Source organism: Aythya marila, assembly GCF_965140915.1.
Source record: "Aythya marila genome assembly, chromosome: 2".
In the NCBI taxonomy this organism is placed as follows: domain Eukaryota; kingdom Metazoa; phylum Chordata; class Aves; order Anseriformes; family Anatidae; genus Aythya; species Aythya marila.
This window is the reverse complement of record NC_139043.1, coordinates 18,907,489-18,929,229: the sequence shown is the minus strand read 5'-3', so window position 1 is coordinate 18,929,229 and position 21,741 is coordinate 18,907,489. Positions and strand designations below refer to the sequence as shown.

The 21,741-nt window shown below is 41.7% G+C and overlaps 1 protein-coding gene across 2 annotated transcripts in view; it reads left to right on the top strand.

The window, feature by feature from the left end:
• The first annotated feature begins 1,874 nt into the window (after nucleotides 1–1,874).
• The window catches only part of KIAA1217, a 373,099-nt gene continuing 353,232 nt past the window's right edge, over nucleotides 1,875–21,741 (top strand). The window contains exons 1-2 of one of the 2 annotated variants that reach the window (XM_082754177.1): nucleotides 1,875–2,009; nucleotides 18,542–18,639. In XM_082754177.1, the coding sequence (XP_082610303.1) occupies nucleotides 18,576–18,639 (64 nt within the window). In that variant the 5' untranslated portion in view covers nucleotides 1,875–2,009; nucleotides 18,542–18,575. Of the gene's footprint in view, nucleotides 2,010–18,323; nucleotides 18,640–21,741 lie in introns of those variants that run through there. The other variant, XM_082754181.1, reaches the window with a different exon arrangement.

Here is a 21,741-nt window from a genome sequence, read left to right as displayed (position 1 = left end):
GCTGCTGAATCAGAGACACCGGCTCTGCATCCAGCACCGCTACAGGCCTTCTGCATGGTCTTGGGCAGATTATTTCACTTCTCTGGGCTTCTGTTTCCCCTGCTGTCCCTTGCATGTCTGATCTGTTTAGATCTGTAAATTTCCAAGACAGGAATTCTCACTCAATGTGTCTGGTGAGCAGAAACCCCAACCGAGTCCTGGTTCATCTGCAGCCCCTGTGCACAGCTATAATACGAATAACAACACTCCCTCTTTCCGTGGGCAGAGATGCAGAGTATCACACTTAGCAAAACCAAAGGCTTTGTAATAGGATCTCCCTCTAAAGCATCTGCTCTAAAATCTCAGAGAGATGGGCAAACTGCCAATTTGTTATTTATTTAGATTAGCAAGTATGAAGTTTGGAAGATCATACATTAATGATGTTCTGTTGCAGCTCTAGGTCATGTTGGAGTGGGATTATTGTACTCTATCACTTTTTTTTTTTTTCTTTTTTCTTTTTTTTTTTTTTTCTATGCAGACAAAGTGATCTGCTTCAGGATAAAAGGTAAAGTTCATACTGACCACTTTCCCTGGTTGGGAACACAAGGTGTAGAAAAGCAGAAACAGAAACTGTGTTTCTAGCTGATTCCACCTTAAACATCACCTGTAAGCTAAACCCACCTCCCTTTCAAAATAAACCCAGGCAAACTCATGCTAGGGTTTTTAAGTCTCAACGTTTCTCACTGTTACCTCTAAAATTTCTTATATAAGTAAAATTTAAAAAGATGGCAGTTGTAGAAGAAATTACTGCAAGGTTGGGGAGCTCCTTGTGTGCCAGCCAGCATCACAAGTCATTTTTAAAGTGGAAAACAAGTGAGATGAATTTACTATATTCTATTCATACACTTTTGGGAGGTCTGTTTTGAGACTCACAGTTATTTTCAAACACAGATGCAGTCGTATAAAGTTTCTGCCTCATCCTCACTTTCTAGATGGACTACACAGACAACTGCATCCAAGATCAGCTCCTTATTTCAGAGCTCCCTGCGCGTTCAAATTCTCGCAGGAGATATTTTCCACAGCTCGATCCGAGCATAAAAACCTCGGTTTTTCCGAGTGACGGTCCCACAGAAGAAAACAGCAGTTTCCTCGCTGTAAGGGGATGTATTCCTGACAGCCACCACCTGCCTTGACAGGGGGCAGCACGGCTCCAGGGGCCGGGACAGGGTCGGGGATCCCTTAGGGCACCCCCCCGTAGCAGGGATGCCAAGCCAGCCACCTTCCTCCCGCTACACACGTGTAGGGCTGCGAAATAAAAAAAAGTGCTCTGCTGATGCAGCCATTAGGGTGCTTAATAAATATTTATAGCCCCTCACCGGGGAGGTGATTGGCAGCGCGGGGGCAATCCCTACCCAGCGGAGGCAGGCTGGGAGAGGAGCCCGGGGGTGCTGGGCACCCGGGGGCTCCGTCCTTCGCTTCTCTGGTCCTTCGGTCCTTCTCCCTTCCCTACAGCCCGGCGGCAGCCCCCGGCCGGGACGAGCGGCTCCCCCCGCGGGGCGGCGAGGGGAGGGCGCTGCCGCAGTGACTGCAGTCCCGGGGAGAGCTGCGGAGCCGCCCCGCCGCAGCCGGGCTGCCTGCAGGTGAACTGAAAGTCGGCGGGGGGAAGGGGAGGAAGAGGAGGAGGAGAAGAAGGAGGAGGAGGAGGAGGTGGAGGAGGAGGAGGAAGCACGCAGCCCGCCCTGCAGCCGACAGCTCCGCGCCGCTTCGCGCAGCCTCCGCCTCTCCGCAGCCCGCCGCGGGAGCGAGGGGTACCCCGAGTTTGCCCCCCTTGCCTTGGGGTGACCTTGGGCTGGCTTCCCCCCTTTCCATCCTCCAACCTGCCCGAGGCCGGCCGTGAACTTGGGGAGGGCGGAGGGGGCCCCCCGTGGTCTCCGGGGAGCCGTGGGGGGCTCCGGCAGCCCGGGCGGGGGGGTCCCGTAGCGCAGCATCCTTCGGCTGGCCCGGCTGCCCCGTGCGGAGGAAACTTACCGGTACGTCCCACTTGCGAAGTTGGTGCTTTGTGAGCGCGGAGTACCGCAAAAATGACTTTTTTTCCCCAAAAAATATTTGCGGGAGGAGGGGTGTGTCGCGTGTATGGACTGATGTCGGAAGCTTTCCATCAGGGAATTGCTGCGCTCTTTGGAGGGGGGATACAGAAAATGATGTAAGAGAGTGAGATGTCGGTGGGAAGCTTTCCCTTTGAGCCCTAGGGGCAGGAATCAGCGTCCCCCAAAAAGCGTCCCCAAACCTGGAGCCGCCGCTCTGCCCGCAGGTACAGAGGGGGGATGCTCAGGGGTGTTCAGCGTGTGGCTCTGCCCTCAGGTAGGATCTGCTCGCAGCCCAGGGCCAACTTTCTGCTGCTTCTGGAGTTAAAACTAGTGTTAACTTTAAGAATTTGGCTTCTCGGTGTTTGGCAAAGTTCAGCTGCTGCATGCAGTGCTGGTGGCTGCGGTGACGTAAGTTTCTCAGCATATCTAGACATTGTGTTTAGTGCTTCGTTTCGTGCGATGCTGTTGAAAAACAGTCGTTGCCGTTCACTTTCATTTTCCTTGGACTTTCTGTGACGTGATATTTTCAAAAGAGTTGTTTGGAGCTCTGCGGATGAGCAGTGCGTACTGCCTGGGGAAATTGCCAGCTGCTCTCGGGGTGCTCAGGAGGGCTAGCCTGTGTGGACAGTAGCTGCTTCTTACAGTGACAGTGTGTTTAGAGTCTTGGGCAAAATATTGTGTAATATCAAACATTAAAACTCCCCAAGGTTACCTCTTAATAAGATGACATTCTGCAAGTTTGAACTGAAAATGAAAACCATGTTTATTTATTTATTTTTCTTCTGACCTTGTGAACCGTGTGAAGCAAAGTGCAGTGAGGATGCAGTGCACAGGAGTCTGTATCACCTGTCTCTAAGAATTAAAATTGTATATAGTGACCGATCTAGAAGATCTCTGACTAAATATAACAACTCCCTTTTTGGTTTTTATTTTTTTATTTTTTTTTTCCCTTAGCTCTATGTTTACTGAGAAATTTAACCTAATCTCAAATTCCTACTGTAGGCCTTGATAACACCCTAAGTAATGCATGCAGAAAGTCCTATGCATGTTGTTGGTTCTGGTGTTACGTACATTGTGCAGGGTTAAGTGCTAACAGAGCACAACTCCTGCAGCCAGAGAACAGCTCTGACCCCATTTTGTACAGACCCCGGGCTCTGACTGACGTACATAGGCCTGAAGACTTTACATAATGTCATAGTTCAGCCTTGTGGGTTTTGGGCAGCTTTTATCCACAGATCATTGCAAAATTGGAGGAGGTTGTCTAGTACTGAGAGCTTTTAATGCTACTGTGCCTGGAACTATATACAGAGGGGTTTTGTTTGTTTTCTGCTCCTGTGCTGCAGATGAATTATTCTAAAACTGTTTTGAAAATTTACTCTAGTTTAGACCGGCTGTGTTTTCTAAAGCATTCAATGTACAACAATAAAACTGCCATTGAAGAAAACTACTGCATTTAGTTACTTTTTTTTTTTTTTTCCACAGAATTCTTCCCCCCATCCCAGAAAGCATTGCTTTTGTATTCAGTCATCTTTTTCCTTTCCTGAAAACAGATAGATGCTCTGAATAGCTAACTGTTGTCTACCTATTTCTCTATTTGAAACAGCAATCTCCTGTTTATTGCTTTGTGATAAATTGCTGTGCTGTTAAGCTGTACGTGTAGCGTTTGGTTTAGACTACTGGAAGAGGTAGAATAACTTTAGTTGCCTTTTTCTATTCCCTCCTTAGCCCCCCCAATTCCTAAGGAAGCCACTACTTTGGAACAACAGAATTGTTTCTTGAGAGAGTACATTCATCTCTCTTTATTGAAGGTTACAGCTTGGCAGTGCTCAAGTGTGGACACTTGTGTAATTGCTTCTGTCCGGGCGGTAGTTTTGCTGGGGCAAGGATGACGTCTAGGCTGCTGATGGTAATAGTTTGGATTTTGTAAGGTTGCCCTTAATTGAACAGCTCTCTTGTGTTTGACATTTGCCATGACCTCCTGCTGTAAGCAAAAGGAGACTATTAATGATTTTGAAGTTCATCTTTCTCTGAGTTGAAAATTAGGATGTTTAGTTCTAGTTCCCCTGTTCTAGCTCTCAGCCATGGCTGAATCTTCACTTTTTTTTTTTTTTTTTTTTTTTTTTTGATATTCTATTGCATACCTATAAGACTTGACTTTTACATATGTATGGAAAAATTTAGCAATGTACTGAAAACCTAAGTACTTACAGACTGTTTTATAGATACTGAAGTCTTAAAGATAAGACTTGCTTATTTTTACAATTGCTATCTGGCTTAACCAGTGTTTGCAGAGGACTACTAAAAGTTGTCACAAACAGGGAAGAAAGCAAGGAGGAGAAAATAGGCTATGGGTGGCAAACATGGCACTGAGAATGGACAGCACAGCAAAGCAAGAATCAGAGGACATTAAATGAACTGAAGGGGGAAGCTAATGAAGAAGTAAATGGGAAAGTAGAGTGGAAGTAATGCTGGCAGGCAGGGAGAGAGGAAAAAATGGGGACTTTCTTGTTCAGTTTGACTCATCACTTCTATCAAAGTGTGCTGAGTTAACAATCTGATGCAGAATGTGAGATTGTTTTTTCTTACCTTTTCTTATGCTGGTTGTCTGACTTTATTGTAGTGGGTAGAAGCTCAAGCCTGTAGAGAACTGTGTTGCAAACCCAGCTTAGTTATCTTAGCCCAGTTCTGGTCATTGACTGATTCATTTTGTGCACTACCTCAGTCCTGGGCTCTTCTGCTAAAGTAGTCCATGTGGCTGGTTTGTCCTGGTATCTCTGCATGTTTGATCCCTGGCAATGATACAGAGCTTGTCGACTCGAGCTTTCAAAGAGCCATTGGTGGTAACTGCTTTCCTTCATAAATAGCCTGGCTGGAACACAAATTGCTGACCTGGTGGTGAAGGTCTTCCCAGTCCATTACAAATATGTGGGTTTTTGGACCTCTTTCAAAATATCATTTTCCAGCAGGCATCACTGAATCTTTCATTCTTCAAAAAATAAATTGCTTTTGCTTGAATGTATTATACTGAGGTGCATAGGAGCATTCATGTGTCATACTAGACATCCAAATCCTTCGGAATGAAAAAGATGTGTTCACTACTCTTCCAGTGGAGACTCGCACAGATGCTTGACATTGTTTATCTGCAAGTCTACATAGCATTTAGTTTGTAGATACGGATTCATTGAAGATGTATGGAACTTTGTATACATAGTTTATATGTGAGAAACTGCTCCTATTATGTTTTCTTGACAGCTGAATAGTAGGGTTTCTTCCTTTTTTCACCTAACATAAGCTGAAATTGGCTATATTCTTGAATGCTTTGCTTCAGAATTCATTAAATAATGGAATGGTTGTTTTCAAAGCCAGCATGAAATGAATTTATTCCAAATGTATATAAAGATTCAAGGAAAATACTGAGATTTTCATTGCTAAGACTGAGGTATGCTGCCAGATCTTGGGGGTAGTAATGTTATTTGTGCCAGGATTGTGTGCAATGTCAGGAGGAGAAGCAGATTCCATGCTGTGGACAGAGTGGAATGGGACAGAGCAGTGTAAATGTTTGTGTGATGATAAAGGCTTGTTTTTTGAAGGGGATATTAAAATGATCTGTTATGCCTTTTCTGAAGCTTCTCCATTCTTCTAAAGGAAGAAACCCTCCTTTAAATTTCTGTTGAAAACTTTCTGGGAAATGCTTCACAGACCTATTGGAATATCTAGGAATTGCTTGATGCACTTTGTGCAATTTAATGGTAAGTCTGTAAAAAAAAAAAAAAAAAAAATGTGGACCCTGATTGTTACCCCCTCACAGACACTGTAGCTTTTGTATTTGTAACCTTATCGTTCCCTTCCTTGTATCTCTTCCTTCCTCCTGTAGTACTCTTAATCTTTTTACTCTAGGCCCCAAACTGCCCCATTTTTAAAGTGCAGATTTTTGCTTGCTTTTCATAGTATAGACTTAAATTGGTTTTCATCTATGCAGTGGAGAGAGGGGTAGATGCAGGGGAGCCTATTACTCTTCTAGGCTCCTTCTTGGAGCTTGGAGAGACGTAAAATGATTTCCTCTAGAAGCAGGGAGTTTGGCTGAGAGAGGTGTTGAGGTTGTAAGGGTCCTCTGGAGATCATCTGGTCAGATTTGCATCTGCTCCAGCAGGGCCACCCAGAGCAGGCAGCCCAGGACCATGTCCAGGTGGCTTTTGAGTATCTCTGAACTTCTGGTGTTTTGCATGTTGTTATGATGCTATATGATCTCTGTTTTGCCCAGACTTCCACAGGTCAGCATTTTTACTCTTCAGCTTGCCTAGCTGTTCCTTATCTCTCATCTTTCATTTAGTTTTCTTGTGATCTGTGTCCCCAAAGAGGGGTACGATGCTTCTTGTTCTCATGCTCATTTCTCTTTACAAGGATAGTGCAGGAAGCCCCTGCAGTGCCAGGTTGTATGGTGAGCAGTGTGAGATAACAAGGCTCTCCTCTCTGTAAAACAGTAGCAAGAAAGAGCTTCAGCAAGCAGGTGTGGGTTCCAGGAGCTTGTACATGCAATCTCTTTTGTTGTTGTTGCTTTTTTGGAAGTGATGCCACAAGCAAATGAAGCATTGCTCTCTTAGTGTGCATTTGCCCTACTGAGTATAGGTTGCCTTAGCTTTGGAAGAATGTAACTTAGTTTTGTCTGATTTAGGGGTTCTGGACAACATACACCTCAACATACCTGTAGCCATTCTCCTCCTTTTCTCTGCAGGTTTAATGTTAGGGTAGTCCCAGATCATGCTTTTGTGTGCCCCCCCTCTGTTCTCGTGTCTGGATGTGCAGCTCACACAGAACTCTCTCTAGGTGGAATCCCAAGTCTCAGAGGAGACCTGTTTGGGAATGAACAAAATATGTATTTACTTATTTGCAGTCTGTGATGTGTTCATAGAATTTTAGAAAACACTGCAGGTTGTAAAATTAGTTACTGCATGACTAACACTGCTATTTAATTCTGTACTTACCTTGAAATTCATTGAAACTATATTGCTTACATGAGAAGTCTTGCTGAGTAACTCAAGTATAACGTACAATGTAATATGCAGGATTGCTTATAATTAGGCATTTACTAATTGTTTTAGAATTGAAATGCATAGCATTTTTTTTTTTTTTTTTACATAGGAAGGTTATTCAAAGTGAAATGTAGCAGTGTCATCTTTTTCTCATCATTGACATACTATACGTTGATTTAAGAACTTGCACTAGCATATAAAATAAAAGAATCAGTTATCCTGAGGCAGCTTCTATGAGCTTGTTGGAGTTAGCATTATGTTGCTTTTGGATATTGGGATGGCAATGGGAAAATAAAACTATGGGATTCTCTTGGGGCCACATAAAACAGACCATGCACTGTCAATACAGTTAAGATTGAGTAATGCTTTAGTAAAGATGAGTCCTTCCTTGGAAACTGCATTCTGTCTGGCAAGAGTCTAAATTCTGCAACTAGGAAATATTTTTTATCCTTTATTGCTATGGCTATATATGGAGGTTGCTTGGAAATGTTTGCTGGAGAAAGTTTTTTGGAATTACCCATCTTCACTTTGAAATCCGTAAGGATGGATTATATATGTTTGTTACTTAGTCATGGGGTATGCAATTAAGACTCTGGCCGAATATTTACTACGCATCTGGTGATGAAATGCTTTCTGCCGTAACTTTTATTCTAATGAACAGTGCTTCAGTTTGTTGGAACAGGATTATCCATTAATTGGAACATAGATGTATAAGAAGTATTAGCTCTTCAATCTAAAGAATGGCAATGTAGTTTTAGTAGGCTACTGCAGTATCAGCAAAACAAAATTGGAGGGGAGCGTGGAGTCACATATTATAAGCATGAATACAGGATTTTTGTACTTTGTCCAGTCACATTTCTAACAGTCTCATACGTGGTGATATAGTCATTAGAAATACTTTAATTGGCTAAGAGCTTGCCAGCTTGCATTTGCCAACTCTGCTGAAATCCTGGCCAAACTTTTCAAGAGTAATCTGCAGTTGGCTGAGAACAGCGGATATAAATAGATGATATGGTGCTGAATTACAATTGATTATTGAAATTCAGCTAGTATGTAATAGATAGCCATAAAAAGGCATCATTGTTTCCCTAATATGGGGCTTGAAATGAATGCAGTCTTTTTTTATTTAGCAAAGTTAATGTTTATCACAAAATCATAAAATCTAGCCTATATTTTTGTGATTTTTTGCAAACAAAAATCTTTTTCTGTTCTTAATAAGAAAAGAGTTGTGGTCTATTATCTGGTTGGTTTCCAGTAGGAACAGTTTATTATTTTATTTGATGCTATGCAAAATCTGGATGAAAACAAAGTGTATTTTATATAAAAATTGCTTTGAAGCATTTTGCTTCAGAAATCATACTGGAGAACAACTGTATCCAGCTGATTCTCTTGCCATAATTGTTTGCATTACCTCCTCCCAGTAATAAAGATTATTTGGAGCCAAATTGGAACTTAAAAAAAAAAAGGGGGGGGGGGGGAGGGGTTAAACAAAATTAAAATACAAAGTCTTATCTGTGGAAAATAAAATACAAAGTCTTATCTGTGGAATCAGGTTTTACTAATCTGTACTTAATTTCATAACATTTTTTCAGAGACTAAAATAACATGCCATGCTATCAGACCTTGATGTTGTGTATCGTAAGGGCTCATGAGATAAACCAGACTGGAAGGGACCTCAGGAGTCCCCATCACAACCTCCTGCTCACGTCAGGGGCAGTGAGGTCAGACCAGGTTGCTCAGGGCTTGATCTGGCTGGGTTCAGAAAATCTCCAAGGATGGTGCCCACACAGCCCCTCAGGGCAGCCTGTGCTGCTGTTTCACTCCACTCACAGTGGAAAAATCTTGCTGGGTTTCTCCAACCTGTGTGGTTGTTTTGTGCTTTTGTGTTTGATCTTGCCTTTGCTGTTTGTCACCTAACAGGAGGTTTTGCAATTTGATTTCAGGAGAAGAGAGCCACATCCCTAACTTGGCTATTTCACTAAAGTGCTTGGGATGTCCCCTTTGTATGTAAGGGAAGTTCAGGGCCTCAGAGACAAGCTAAAATGCTGCTTTCTGGCACAGGAGGTGCAGCGTGGGGTTGTGTTTGATATCCCGTCTCCAGGGCACTGAGACACATGGGGCAGTGCCAAGCAATGGGTGTGCAAGTCCAAAGTCTAGCATTTGCAAAGTGTTATGGGAGACTGAGACCAGGACTTGGTCCTGAAGCTTTGTCGCTTTGTATTGTGCAGCTGGAAAAGCCAATATTTAGTTGCTGAATTACTTCTGCTCCTTTGAAACATGGGACCTGAATACAAGCAGCTCAGGTCATTTTAGGTGAAAGACGAACAGGTTACATGGAAGCACTTTCAGTAATGTTTCAAGTTACCTTGCATATGGCTGCCCTCAAACTAGGAGTTTGTCAATAGTAGGTGTCATGGGAGTGGTGATTTAGGGAATTACTACTCTTCAGCTCCTAGTTAACACTGATGGTTTGGACAGCACAATCTGTAGTGAAAGTGTCTGCCATTTCCTCTCAGAAAGAGCAGTCAGGCATTAGAATGGGTTGCCTAGGGAAGTGGTGGAGTCACTGTCCCTGGGGGTGTTCAAAGAAAGGTTGGACCTGGTGCTTAGGAACGTGGTTTGTGGGTGACATTGGTAGTATGGGGATGGTTGGGCCAGATGATCTTGGAGGTCTTTTCCCACCTTAATGATTCTATGATTGTTTAGTTCACTTGGCTTGAAAGTAGGAAAGAGCAATTCCTCAGCTTAGGTGGATTTAAACCCATGTCTTCTGCACCCTCGTATCCTAACTGCTAAGCTACTGAGGACTGTATATGTGCCTGCTGTTGAAACTCTGGAGCAGGAGGAAGAAACTTCAAAATTCAGGGCGGTGTGTGTGTGTGTGCAGAGAAACATAAAGACATTTCTTAGTTTAATAGCATCGGGCTGAGGAGTATGTGTCACTCAACTCAAGTTTGGTCTCTGGATGCATGGTCTCTCTGGCTTTACCTGTGTTACTGTGAAGCTTCTCACTGCTGCAATTTTTGCTAATTGTATTAACAATGAATACATTAGCTGTCAGCATGCTAATAAACATCATTAACTATCCTTGAGCAGGTAAATGAAACAGCTGTTGAAAAGCCAGGGGTTGCACACTGTCTGAGCTCCTCGCTCAGCTCTAAGGGATGGAGCTCAGTGAAGGGAAATGCTAGGGCAAAAACTTGGAGGCAGATGAGTCAAGGTGTGAGATTCTTCCTTTAGATGTTTGTTTAGTGTTACCAGAGCACCAGCATGCACTGGAATTTTTTGTCTGCAGTTGCATTGTTTCGGTGGTCTAGCAACCTATGACAGCTTAATAGTTTCTTATGCTTTAGTTGATATTGTTGAAATTGCAAAACGGCATCTAAAAGCTTCCAAGTGATGCAGTGAAGAACATGATAATTCTATTTTAACTTTGTTTTAGCTTACAAAGTCTCTCCCCTACATACAGGAAGTTTCTTTTGTGTCTACCTGACATGGTCGCTGTGCCATTCTTGGTTACTGGTAGGTGCAGATTACCCAGGAGTTAACTTCTTTATTATTTTTACTGATTTCAGGGTGCTGTCTTGTTTATGCTAAACCTTTAAAAAGCATTTTTGCAACCAAGTGTCTCCATGGTTAGACATTAAGTTCCTGTTACTGTACTTCTGTAATTTCATAATGCTTGTAACCAGTTCTTTTATGGGATTCTCTTTATGGTCTCTGGCACAGAGCTGGTCTCTGGCTTGCACAATAGAGACCAGACCTCTGAATGCTTTATATCATTCACAATAAATTAGGCCATTCACTAGCATCCAGAGCAGCATCAAATTGTTTTAACTTTTTTTCCTGCGAAAGAGCAAATCCTGCTCGCATTTTCGGGGGGATTTAGAAGAGAAGCGGCAGATGGAAAAGAACCTGGGACATGAGATGTACGGCCCAGGGAGGAGAGGAGTTTAGCATCTACTGCTCGAAATTTGTGCCTGAGGGATGCGAGTGGCTGAGGCTGCTGCTGCTGCTCCTCTGCAGCCACCGGAGGGAGCTCGGCGCTGGGGCGAGGTGGCTTGGGGGGTACCGGGAGGGGCCTTGGGGGGACCCGGGTGGCAGCCCCCTTCCCCTGCTGTTCCCCTTGCCCGCCTGCTCTTGGCTCAGGCTGCGCACAGAAGACAGGATTTGTCCTTTGAAGAACATCTGTGGTTTAGCTCTTATTTGCGGCGCCTTGTTTCTCGGGGTGCTGGGATCAATGCTGTTTTATGCGTCCACCAGTTTGAAAGGTTACACGAGGCATTGTGAGGGCCAGAACAAGAACCTCTTTCTTATGCCAGCATGTAGCAGATTTCTGGAGTTGCTGGCAACTTCTAATGAATGAGAAAATTTTACTTTTTCTTACTAGCTTTATTTTTATGGTTGACATTTTAAAAATTCTGAACAAATATCTGTAAAGGGCACTGAGTAAGCTGAAGATTATTAAGTTACAAAGATATGAAGTACAGTGGTGTAAATATTTAAAACACTAGTCTCATTTATCCTTTCCTTTCTCTAGTAGATAATGTCAGTCAGATGATCCTGAATGGAAGAAAGTTTTCATACACTGTTCCCCACCCCACCCCAGAAAAGGGAACCCCAGTTCTTGTGCTTGTTTAACTTTTTGTTTTGCTTTCTCCTGCAAGAGGAGTTAATTTATGTTACTCCTTTATTCTGAAAAAATGTAAAGAAGAGCAGAGACATAAACCATGTGAGTTTATAGTAGCTTCATAGCTTATCCGATTGTTGAAAACAACACTTTTTTTGACCAGATTTTTGATTTCAAGGCACCCTAGATAAATGCAGATGTTCTTGTGCACAGAAGCTAATGTACAACTTGTGTGTGAGTGTGACTTGATCATCTGCCTGCAGCATTGGGTCCCTTGGCTTACGCCTGAAAAGATGTCAAGTGTGCAGAGGTGTGCAAGGAACAGCATATGGATGCCTTCACGTATCCAAAAATCAAGTCCTTCTGCTCTACTCTTCCATTTGGAGGAATTCATTTCAAGCAGAAAGTATGCTCAGAGCTACTTCTGTTTCCAAAAGCACGCATCATTGCTGAAGAGACTTGGAAGGATTTCAGATCTGATTGTGCTTTTGCATTAAATAGATGACTTCTGGTGTTTCTGTTTCTCTGCCTTTTCTCTGCTGCTGCTGTGTGTTTCTAGATTTCCCCACATCATTGCTGCTGTTTGTCCTAGGAAAAGCCCTCGAGTGGTTGCTTTCCTGCATGGGTGGGTTAAGGCACAAACTGCATCTCCTGTGGCACCATCTCAGCCTGTCTGGAGGATGGGAGGTGAAATGGGCTCTTCCCAGTTTACAGTGAGCTGTTTAGTTCAATTAGTTAAATTTTGCATACCTTAAAGTGGTGTGACTCCTCCCTCCATGGAGTCCCCTTCTCCAGCCTGCCTCTGGTGTATGCAGTGGCAGACTTTGGTATCATTTGCCCCCTCTGCAAGTTCTTGTGCTTCAGGGAAGTGGAGGGAAATAAGTATTTTTATTATTATTATTATTATTATTATTATTATTAATAATAATAATAATTTTTGTCCTACTCATTGTGGTGGTGGGGATAAATCTTCTCTAGGTCCCAAATGTTAAAAGCCGGCAGCAGGCCCAAACTGAAATCCCATCCCATTGCTGGGAAGAGAAGGGCAGGAGGTGATGGCCAGGGTGCGTAGGGGCTCGGTGAGCATGCTGGGTCTCTGTCTCCCTCCTCCCTGCCATGATCCAACCTGTGCCTTCCCCGTTTCTACCTGGAGGATGGCATGCAGCCTTCTGTGAGCCTTCAGCTGAGTCCTAAAACCATGTGTGAACTGATGGGACAAGAGAGTGAAAAGCAAAACATGAAAAAGCATCTCTGAGCCAAAGAAGAGCAGAGCGGCTCATGACTTCTGAAGTGCATGAAGAAGCTTTAACAACTTGAATGTAATTTAATTTGATAATTTCTTTATTTTATCATTGTTTTTCTGACTTGTGTTAGAAAAGCAACATGATACGAGGAAGATAAATTCTGCTTTTTTTGAACATGATTCAGAAATCTGTCAATATTTTCAATGAAGAAATCCCAATAGGTCTAAAATAAGTATATTTCTATTATCCTTTGTTTTCTTGATATATCAACAAGCCAGCATCTCAGGCACACTTTAGTTTCCTAATTTTCCTATTTGAAATGAAACTTGTGTCTCTAATGTATATAGTTGTTGACCACATCAAGAAGTTCTATGATCTAAGAACCGATGAGGTTGTTAGGATCTCTGTTTCCTACCAAAGGTGTGTTAGTTGGGTGGGAGAAGCAGTATTAAAAATAGCTTGATAAATATTCAAGAGGAAGTTTCTGGATTCCATATGAACTTGAAGGCGAATATTTTAGATGGGAATCAAATACACAGTGAGAGTAATAAAAATACTTGTATTATAAATTGAAAATGTGGCAATGTGTATTTTCCATATGAATAGTTTAATTTAAAAAATGACAGTGGAGATTCAGAATACAGAATTTAACTCAGTCTTACTGTGAGGCTTATTGTCTTTGTCGTCTTGAAGCTCCAGCACAAGGAGCCATATAATATGAGAATTTTACTTGTTGAAGAAATATTTTTCTCTAATGGAGAAATCTTCAAATATGAATCATGTATTCAGTGAATGTCCCAAACCATTAGAACATGAAAAGGATCTAAATTGATATTCTGAGAAACAGTAGCCTTCCAGATCAAACTCCTTTTTCATAGGTAAAGAGATAAATTATGACTTTTTTTTAATACTCGGGATTTGTGATAATCAGTGTTCATCACATAGAAGGATGTATGCACAGTGTCAATTAATAATGCACATCTGCGATTGTCACCTGTAGTTTCACTTTAAATGTTAGGAGAGTTGTCATTTAGCCAGCCTGGGATTAAATTAAATCTATGAAATAATTAAAAAAAAAAAAATGCTAGAAGAACTGCAGACTGCAGATACGGTTGGGAGCACAACATTCTACTGCGATGTAGTATATGGGAAATCTGGGCTACTTCAGTAATTGCCCTTGAATCTTTATGTGGTATTATGTTCCTTGAAAACTTACAAGGAATGCAAGTGAAGTGTGACACAGAGTTTTGCATGAGGGCTTCACCAGAAGAACTTTCAAAGCCAGCAGAAGCATTCAGAACCACTGGGGGTGGTGCTTGGGTTGTAGCCAAGGTGTTTGTTTTGTTTTGTTTTTTTTGTTGTTGTTATTCAGAACCACTTATTTAAAATACTGCTTGGTAAGAAAGTCTCCAAATCAGGGCAATAAGTGTTGGTGGCCATCCTCATAATCCCTCAATCTGACATTTTATTATTACACTTTTTTCTTTAATTTCAGAAGTGCTGTCTCAGCCAAGAAAGGAGTCTGTGGTAGTTTAGAAACAGAACATATATATATGTGTGTGTGTATGTACTCATCTCTCTATATGTATATATGGGACTATATGATTACATACGTATTTGTATTATAATACAAAGTGAAATCATGTTGACCATTATCTACAAATTTATTTTGGATTAAGAGTATTATTTGATTGAAGAGCATGGCTGTCAAATGTAAAGAACAAATATTTTGAAGGATCAGGAACTTTTTTGGGAACTAGGTTAACCATAGTGAGGCTCCAAAAGAATTAAACCAATTGTTCAATCTGAGTCAGTTTCCTCATATAGCTCCCCTCGAGAGCTTGTGGCTTGCAGCACCTTCCCAGCCCCAAATTAACCTTTTTTCCCTTGTTGCGGGAAGCACGGGATCTTGGTGAAGTCACCTGGGAGGAAGTCAAGGTCCTGAAAGTCACCTTGCTGAAGGTTGCGTGCTGCTCGACCTCCTGACACCTGAGGCTGCAGGCTCCTGTGCAAATCCCACAGCAGGAAGGCAAATAGATGATTCACCTCATGCAATGTACTGCTTTAAAGTTGAAACTGAGTTCATGTTTATTCCTTTCAATGTTTCATATTTAAAAATGAAGAGTAATCATCTGTAGTAGCACACTAAATAAACTGCTTTTTTTCCTCTTCAGAAATGCTTTTCCCCTGGAGTATGCAGTGGCAATAGGGGTAAAAAACAAGCACTGTGGTTGTGTTCAGAGAATATGATTTCTTTCCTGGCCTTGCTCTTTCAATGAACTTTTATCTTGCTAAAATGAATATTTTACGATTAAGAACACTCGGTCACATCTGGTACTTCTCGAAAATGCATGCTTTTCCAAGAATAGCATGCAAACATGAAATCAGAATCACAAGCAGATGTTTGCTAATATGGCCATAGATAACCTTTCAGCTTCATGCTTAATTTTCATAAATAACCATCTGTAAAGAATGCAGATTAATGGAGAACAGAGATAATCTCTGTCAGTGTTAATATGGTAACTTTACTGTATTGCTGATATTGCACTTGTTACTATAAAATAGCATTTCCTTATTGTATAAAGTTGTCAGTTGCTATTTTCAGAAAAGTGACAGTGACCCTTCCTTCCTTCTCTTCCATTTTGTCATAACATTTTCAGATTGTAAGAAAAAGTGGTGTTTTTTTTTTTTTTTTAGGACACAAGGTGAATACCTGGGTCAACAAGACTGCTAATTGCAGCTTAATTCGTTAACAAATATTATTGTCCCTTCCCCCCATCCATAGCTGATGAGTCAGGATGCGGTGGAACAGGGCAAATCCCTCACTTTTCTCCTCCTTTGCCTTTGTATATTCAGTGAGCTTTGTGTGGCTCTTGCAATAGGGCTGGTGTATGTGGGGTATTGGTTCACTTGACTGCTGGCCTCGACTAAGCTCATTTATGATAACCTTAAAAAACAAACAAAAAACCAAAACCCTCCCAAACCTACAACATCCATTTATAAGGCAGGCCAGTATCTCTTGCTTCTATTCTTTCATTGTTCCCCCTATAAACTATATTTTGGTTTGGGCTGCTCAGCATACAGACCCAGGTGACAAAAGTTTTCCTTTGCTGAAACGTCTGCCCATTGCTGCTGGGCTGAGAGAGCAAGGCCTGTGCTGTGCTGTGCTCTGCATGAGCCCTTAATGACGTGTTCTTGTCATGTGAAACCTTAAGCAATAGCACAACATCATCAGATACTGTCATGGGGAAGGCATGATATGGGACATCGTTGGAAGTGTCCCTGAATAGCTGTATTTTCTGTATGCTTCAAGCGTGAGGTGACGGCTGTCTGCTTTCTGCTGCAGTACCTGCTATGCCCAGGCTTTGGTGCGGTTATTGGACGTGGTTTGGGAGTTCAGAATGGGGGTAGAAATGTGTGAGTCTGAAAAACAGGAGTTAGAGATGAGTTTGGAAGGGGATGTGAGTTAGCAAATGTGCTTGTCCAAGGGAGGAGCCTTGTAGAGGAGAGACCTTAACTGCATTGGGTAGCTGGATCCTGTTCTCTAGAAGCTGTGCTCACGGGGGGAGCTGCATGGCTTAGCAGGGCTGCTTGAGCTGGGCAGGTGGAGAGGAGAAAGATGGGCTAAGCACCAAAACAAGTTCAAGCAATAAAATAACAAACCCATAGGAAGTATTTAGTTAGTTAGTTTAGAAACTTCCAGGCATGTCACTTGGTGAAAATATTGACATTCTTCAGAAACAGAAATGTGTGTGGGCAGAAAAACTATATCTCAACATCCAAATTTGTAGATGATATAGAAACTGTTTGGAAAAATAGTACAGCACTGAGAATTCATTAGAGCTTTGCTCGCATTATAGTTGAAATACCTTCAAAGAGAAGCTAACAATTAAAAGAAGTTCAGCAGCAGAACAGCCTTGCAGGCATTAGGAGAGGGGTGGGTAGAGGTTTACGTGTTAATAAAATATCCCAGCTAGGATATTATTTTACATCCCCTGTTCTTTAGTTAGATCCCTTGGTAATTTACAAATGGAGAATAAATTTACAATTATAGCTGATTAGATATTATGAGTTCTCAACAAAGCATGTTTATGTTCTGCATGCAATTATTACAGAGTTGCTGGGCACAACTCTGTGGTTGAATTTGAGTTATCTTTTGTGTTCAAGCAATTCAGCCTCTTCTGTTTTGTATGAGAAGAACACAGTTCATTCTTCAAACTGGAGTAATCTTTGTATAAAGAATATTCTCTATGATTTTTATTATTATTATTATTATTTTATTTTTTATCAGTAATCTCTCTGAAACTTGCAGTGGAAAATTAACCTAATTCCTTCAAGTACAGTAAAGGATTTTGATTTTGTCAGTTGTGATTATATGGACTGTATTCACATTTAAATAAGCAATGTTGTCATTCTCAATTTGGAAGAAATAAAACCAGCAATCTCTCTGGCTGCTATTTCTGACCCATGTGCCTTCAAGGACATCGGCCCTGTGAGTTCTAGATGTGAGCCTGTGGTTTTGGTTAATGGATTGTCTGGGCTTGTTCTGAACAATGCCGCTTGTGTGTCCTGGCATGGGTGTCTGGCAATGCAGATACGTCCTCCCATTGCTGCTCCATCTTGCCGGGAAATAGAAGCAAGGAGCCTCTGGGCTTCTGCCTTTTGCTTTCTCTTTGGATAGTTGGATTCTCACTAATGCAGCCAGTGGTTTTCAGATGTGGCCAGCTCAGAACTGGTGACTCCCCACTGCTAAACAGTGTTCTTAAAAAAATGTTTTTGTTTTGAAGTTTTGAGAGAAAATACACTGTGATTATCAACCTGCAAAACTTTGTGAATATGGCTTATGGGAAATGTCACTTAAACCATTGTCAGATGTAAGTTAAAGGGCAAATTGCATAGTTATAACTGAGACTTTGGTAGATTCGGATTGTTTGGTGCACTCTTGAAAATGCTTGTTTTTTCAAGGTACCATCACCATGAACCTAACTTGCATTAACTACATAATTAATTGTTCAACTCATACTGTTACCAACATTTTCAGTCATTAGGCAGTATTCATTTTGGCCTTTTGATTTTAGATATAATGTCTTATTTGAAATGGCTAGAAGTAACTTGCAAATGGATGAATCTTGGAAATAAATTTTGGTAAAGCAAAGATGAAAAATACTACTGCAAATGACAAAAGTTCACTGTTTCTTCAGGCATATGTTAACTCAGCCTTGTGGCCAAAAACTGAAGGACAGCTGATGCTATAACAGTCTGACCGTCTGTTTGCTAACAGCTGTTGCAGGACACCATTACGGGGTTAGAAATGTTTGGTTTTGAGACTCTTGTGATGTTTTCTGATGTGTGTAGCTGCTAAATTACTTATACTTCCAGTTTTAATTGCATTTTAACAAACAATTTTTTGGTTAGTCAACCTTGATGATATGTTGCGTGCAGCATTTAAAGCTGAGGCAATGTTGCAGCTGTCTGGAAGGATGCATCTGCTGGTTTCGAAAAGGGCTTTGGCACTTTGGCTCTCAAATTCTTTTTTTTTTTTTTTCTTTTTTTTTTTTTCCCCTGTTTTAGGTTTTCTGAAGCCACAGTGCTGCGATGCCCCGACATGCCCCATGGCAGAGGTCCCCGGCCACCCCGCTGGAGCATGGCACTTCCTTGTAGGGAGCTGGGTAAGTGTGCCACCTTGTTCTTGGTATGGACATGTCTCTTGTGTTTGCATAGGTCTTCCTGGGAGATGGGGCAGACCCGGTAATGTGGACTGTTTTCATCAGCCTCTTTCTGTGCATTTTCCTGTGCTCTCTTGGCTTAGAGTACGTTGGGAAAAGATCTGCTGGCTGAAGATGGTTTCACATGCATCTACATTTATTTCTAATGTGCTTGAGAGGTATTCCTCTGGAGAGGTGGCTGTGGGTTGGATGAATTGGTAGGAGCTGGAGATGTTCACTAGGATGGTGAGCTGCCCCCTCCTCAAGGCATTTTTTAAAACAAAAGAAAAGCACTGGGGTAGGTAAGGAAGTGTAGAGGAAGTCCAACTGGAATGTCCTCTTGCTCCCTTCTCTTAAAAGCAACATATTTCCAGAAAATAATTGTCTTCTCTGCCATGAACAATGTTGATTTCCTTCACGCATCCTGAGTCCCATCACATCTGCCATGTGTTCCTAAAATTTCTTAGGTAATGCTACCTTTTTTGGAATAATTTCTCTCTTTTACAATATACTAGTTGAATCATTTTCCTTTTGCAAAATAAAGGTGTAGTGGGTACCTGGAACCTCCTGTTTGACCCTGTAAGAAAGGTATTTGGTCATTTTCAGTCCTTGAATTGGAATTGGGCCATTCTTTGTGGTTTTATCAGTGTATAGATCAGTACGTTTGCTAGGGAGCCTTGCTGAGCCACAGCAAACATTGCTTATGATTCTCATCGTTGTGAATAAATCTAGATATTTGTGTCTGTGGTTGTTGGTTTATGGATAGTTACCATCTGTTAGACAGAACTGTGGACTTCTGGATCCTTCTACTAATAGCCCTAGTGAGAAGCCCCCATGGGTCTGTGGGGAATCTTTAGGAATTTATCTGTCTGGGCTAAATGTCAGAGGTGAGGACAGTTAAAGTGCCAATTGGTATCTGATGGCTTGCTTTCGTTGTATATATGGGAAGGAAAGAGATGCATTTCTCAATCAAATAAATACTATCTTTTATTTTTATAGAGCTAAGAACAGTCCAGCTGCACTCTTGGATAGCCTGGAGCCTGAATATGCCAGGCTGAGCTGCGAAGAAATTATCCTGATTTATGTAGATAACACAGGCTGATGCTGGGTTGGTTCTTCAGACCTTTGGTTTAGGAAACTTGCAGATTACTGATGGACTGTTGCCCTTTGGATTTAATTTAGACTCTGACAAGAATGCATTTTGATTCTTTGAATTCCCTGAGGCCAAATACTTGCGTTTTCGGTCTACTACTGTACTTGCTTTAGTAAGTACCAGCTCAATTATGCAGTGATTGACAACCATTGTCAGTGTCTGACATAATGGGGAAAGATGCTGCTGATGTTGAAAAATAGTCTCATTCTTAGGAAATGACCCTCCAAAGTCATGCTGTTAACCAGTTGTTGTCCCTTCTTTCCCATCTTCTCGGTAACAGTCATTTTAACTTCTGATTGTGTCGTATCCAGGGGATTGTGTTCAGGACCAGGGTTGCTCTCTGTGTGCCTGGAGGGACTGCACTTCTACTTGCCTCTAAGCAGTGCAGTGGCAGCAACCCCCTGTTCTTCTCACCTTCAGGCCTCACTACAGAGTTACCTTGTCACCGGGATTTTGAGGCCAAACCACTGCTGTTCGCTCAGCTGTTTGAAGTTGTTTCTGTTCTTCATGCTTTGCATTCATCAAATTGGCTGCCTATAGATAGGGTTTAAATTCACCGTAGTGGTATGACTGCAGTTCTGAGGGTCAGGATCTGAGTCTGTGCCAGACACCTTCTTTGATCCAAAGTACAATTCTTTTTAGTAGGCTTAGGACTTGCAAGTGGCCTGCTATTTAGGGGTTCGCTATTAACTCAAGCTGGGAGACAGAAAAACTTTGAAGTGGTGTCTCTCCTTTTAAAACTGGTTAGTGTCACTCCAACCTTGAATATTTTTTAAAAATATATATATATATATATATATTTTTTTTTTTAGAGATTAAAAAATATATATATCTGCCTTTTAGTTGTTTTTAATGGTGCTCTTAATTGTGAGCACCTTCCAGCAGTAGTTTTTTTGGGGTCAGTTGATTCACATCCAGCTATCACTGGCATTCTCTGCAGGTTGATTCTTGTTTGTACTGTTATTTGGTTAAAACTTGCTTGGTAATATCAAACTAAAATAGACCATTTTGGGCAACCTAATAGAAAAATGGAAATGGTTATGTAGCAGGATGGAGCAGTAGCAGCACTCCCAACCTTTGCTCTATGTTCCTGGATTCCCAGTGCTGTGATGGAGTTTTCCTCCAGCTCCATTCCAGTCCAGTGGTTTTTAGGAGCTGAAATAAAGCCATTGCAGTGGCTGGGGAGCTGGGGATAAGGGACATTGAATAGCTCAAGCTTCATGACCCTGGCACTACTATGTCTCTCCCTCCCCTACACTGCTCCCAGACCAGTACTTGGAGAACCATGTGAGGATGAGGAGTTTGAAGGGAATCTTGTGGTTATTTATTGCTATTTACTGTTGTTATCATTGCTGCTATGGATAATCAGCACATGTGTCTGATTAGTTGTGTTAGATGATCATCACTTGCCAAATTTGTGTGTTCAGAAAGGTTTTTTCACATTTGCTTTTCAAATCTATTACTTTTCTTGCAGGAAATGAAAGTGCGTGTGTTCCTGGTTCTGCTTCTGAGTCCTTATCTCTGCACATCTATTTGCATCAGATGTCTGTATTACAAGTGCCCTACTTGGAAATGGGCTTTTCTTGACAGCATGCATAAGACACTTGCAACCTGCGTTTCTTTTGCTCGTGTGTCTAAGGAGAACAGAAGTACCCAATGTATGATTTTCAGTTCCCATCAGTCATTTGAATGAGTCAGAACTCTTTTGCTTTACAGAATTTGCATTTGCCAGTGTGTTGGTGTAGGGACTGCTTGCTCTCCTTGTTCTTTGTGTGCATCTGTTTCTGTGTGTAGTTTCTTCTGCTTTCACTTTTCTTTAAAGGTTAATCAAGAAGGAAAATCCTAGTTGTATGGCACTTCTGTCATCCCTTTCCTCCTTTTCATTAATTTTTATTCTTTCCTTTTGTTCATCC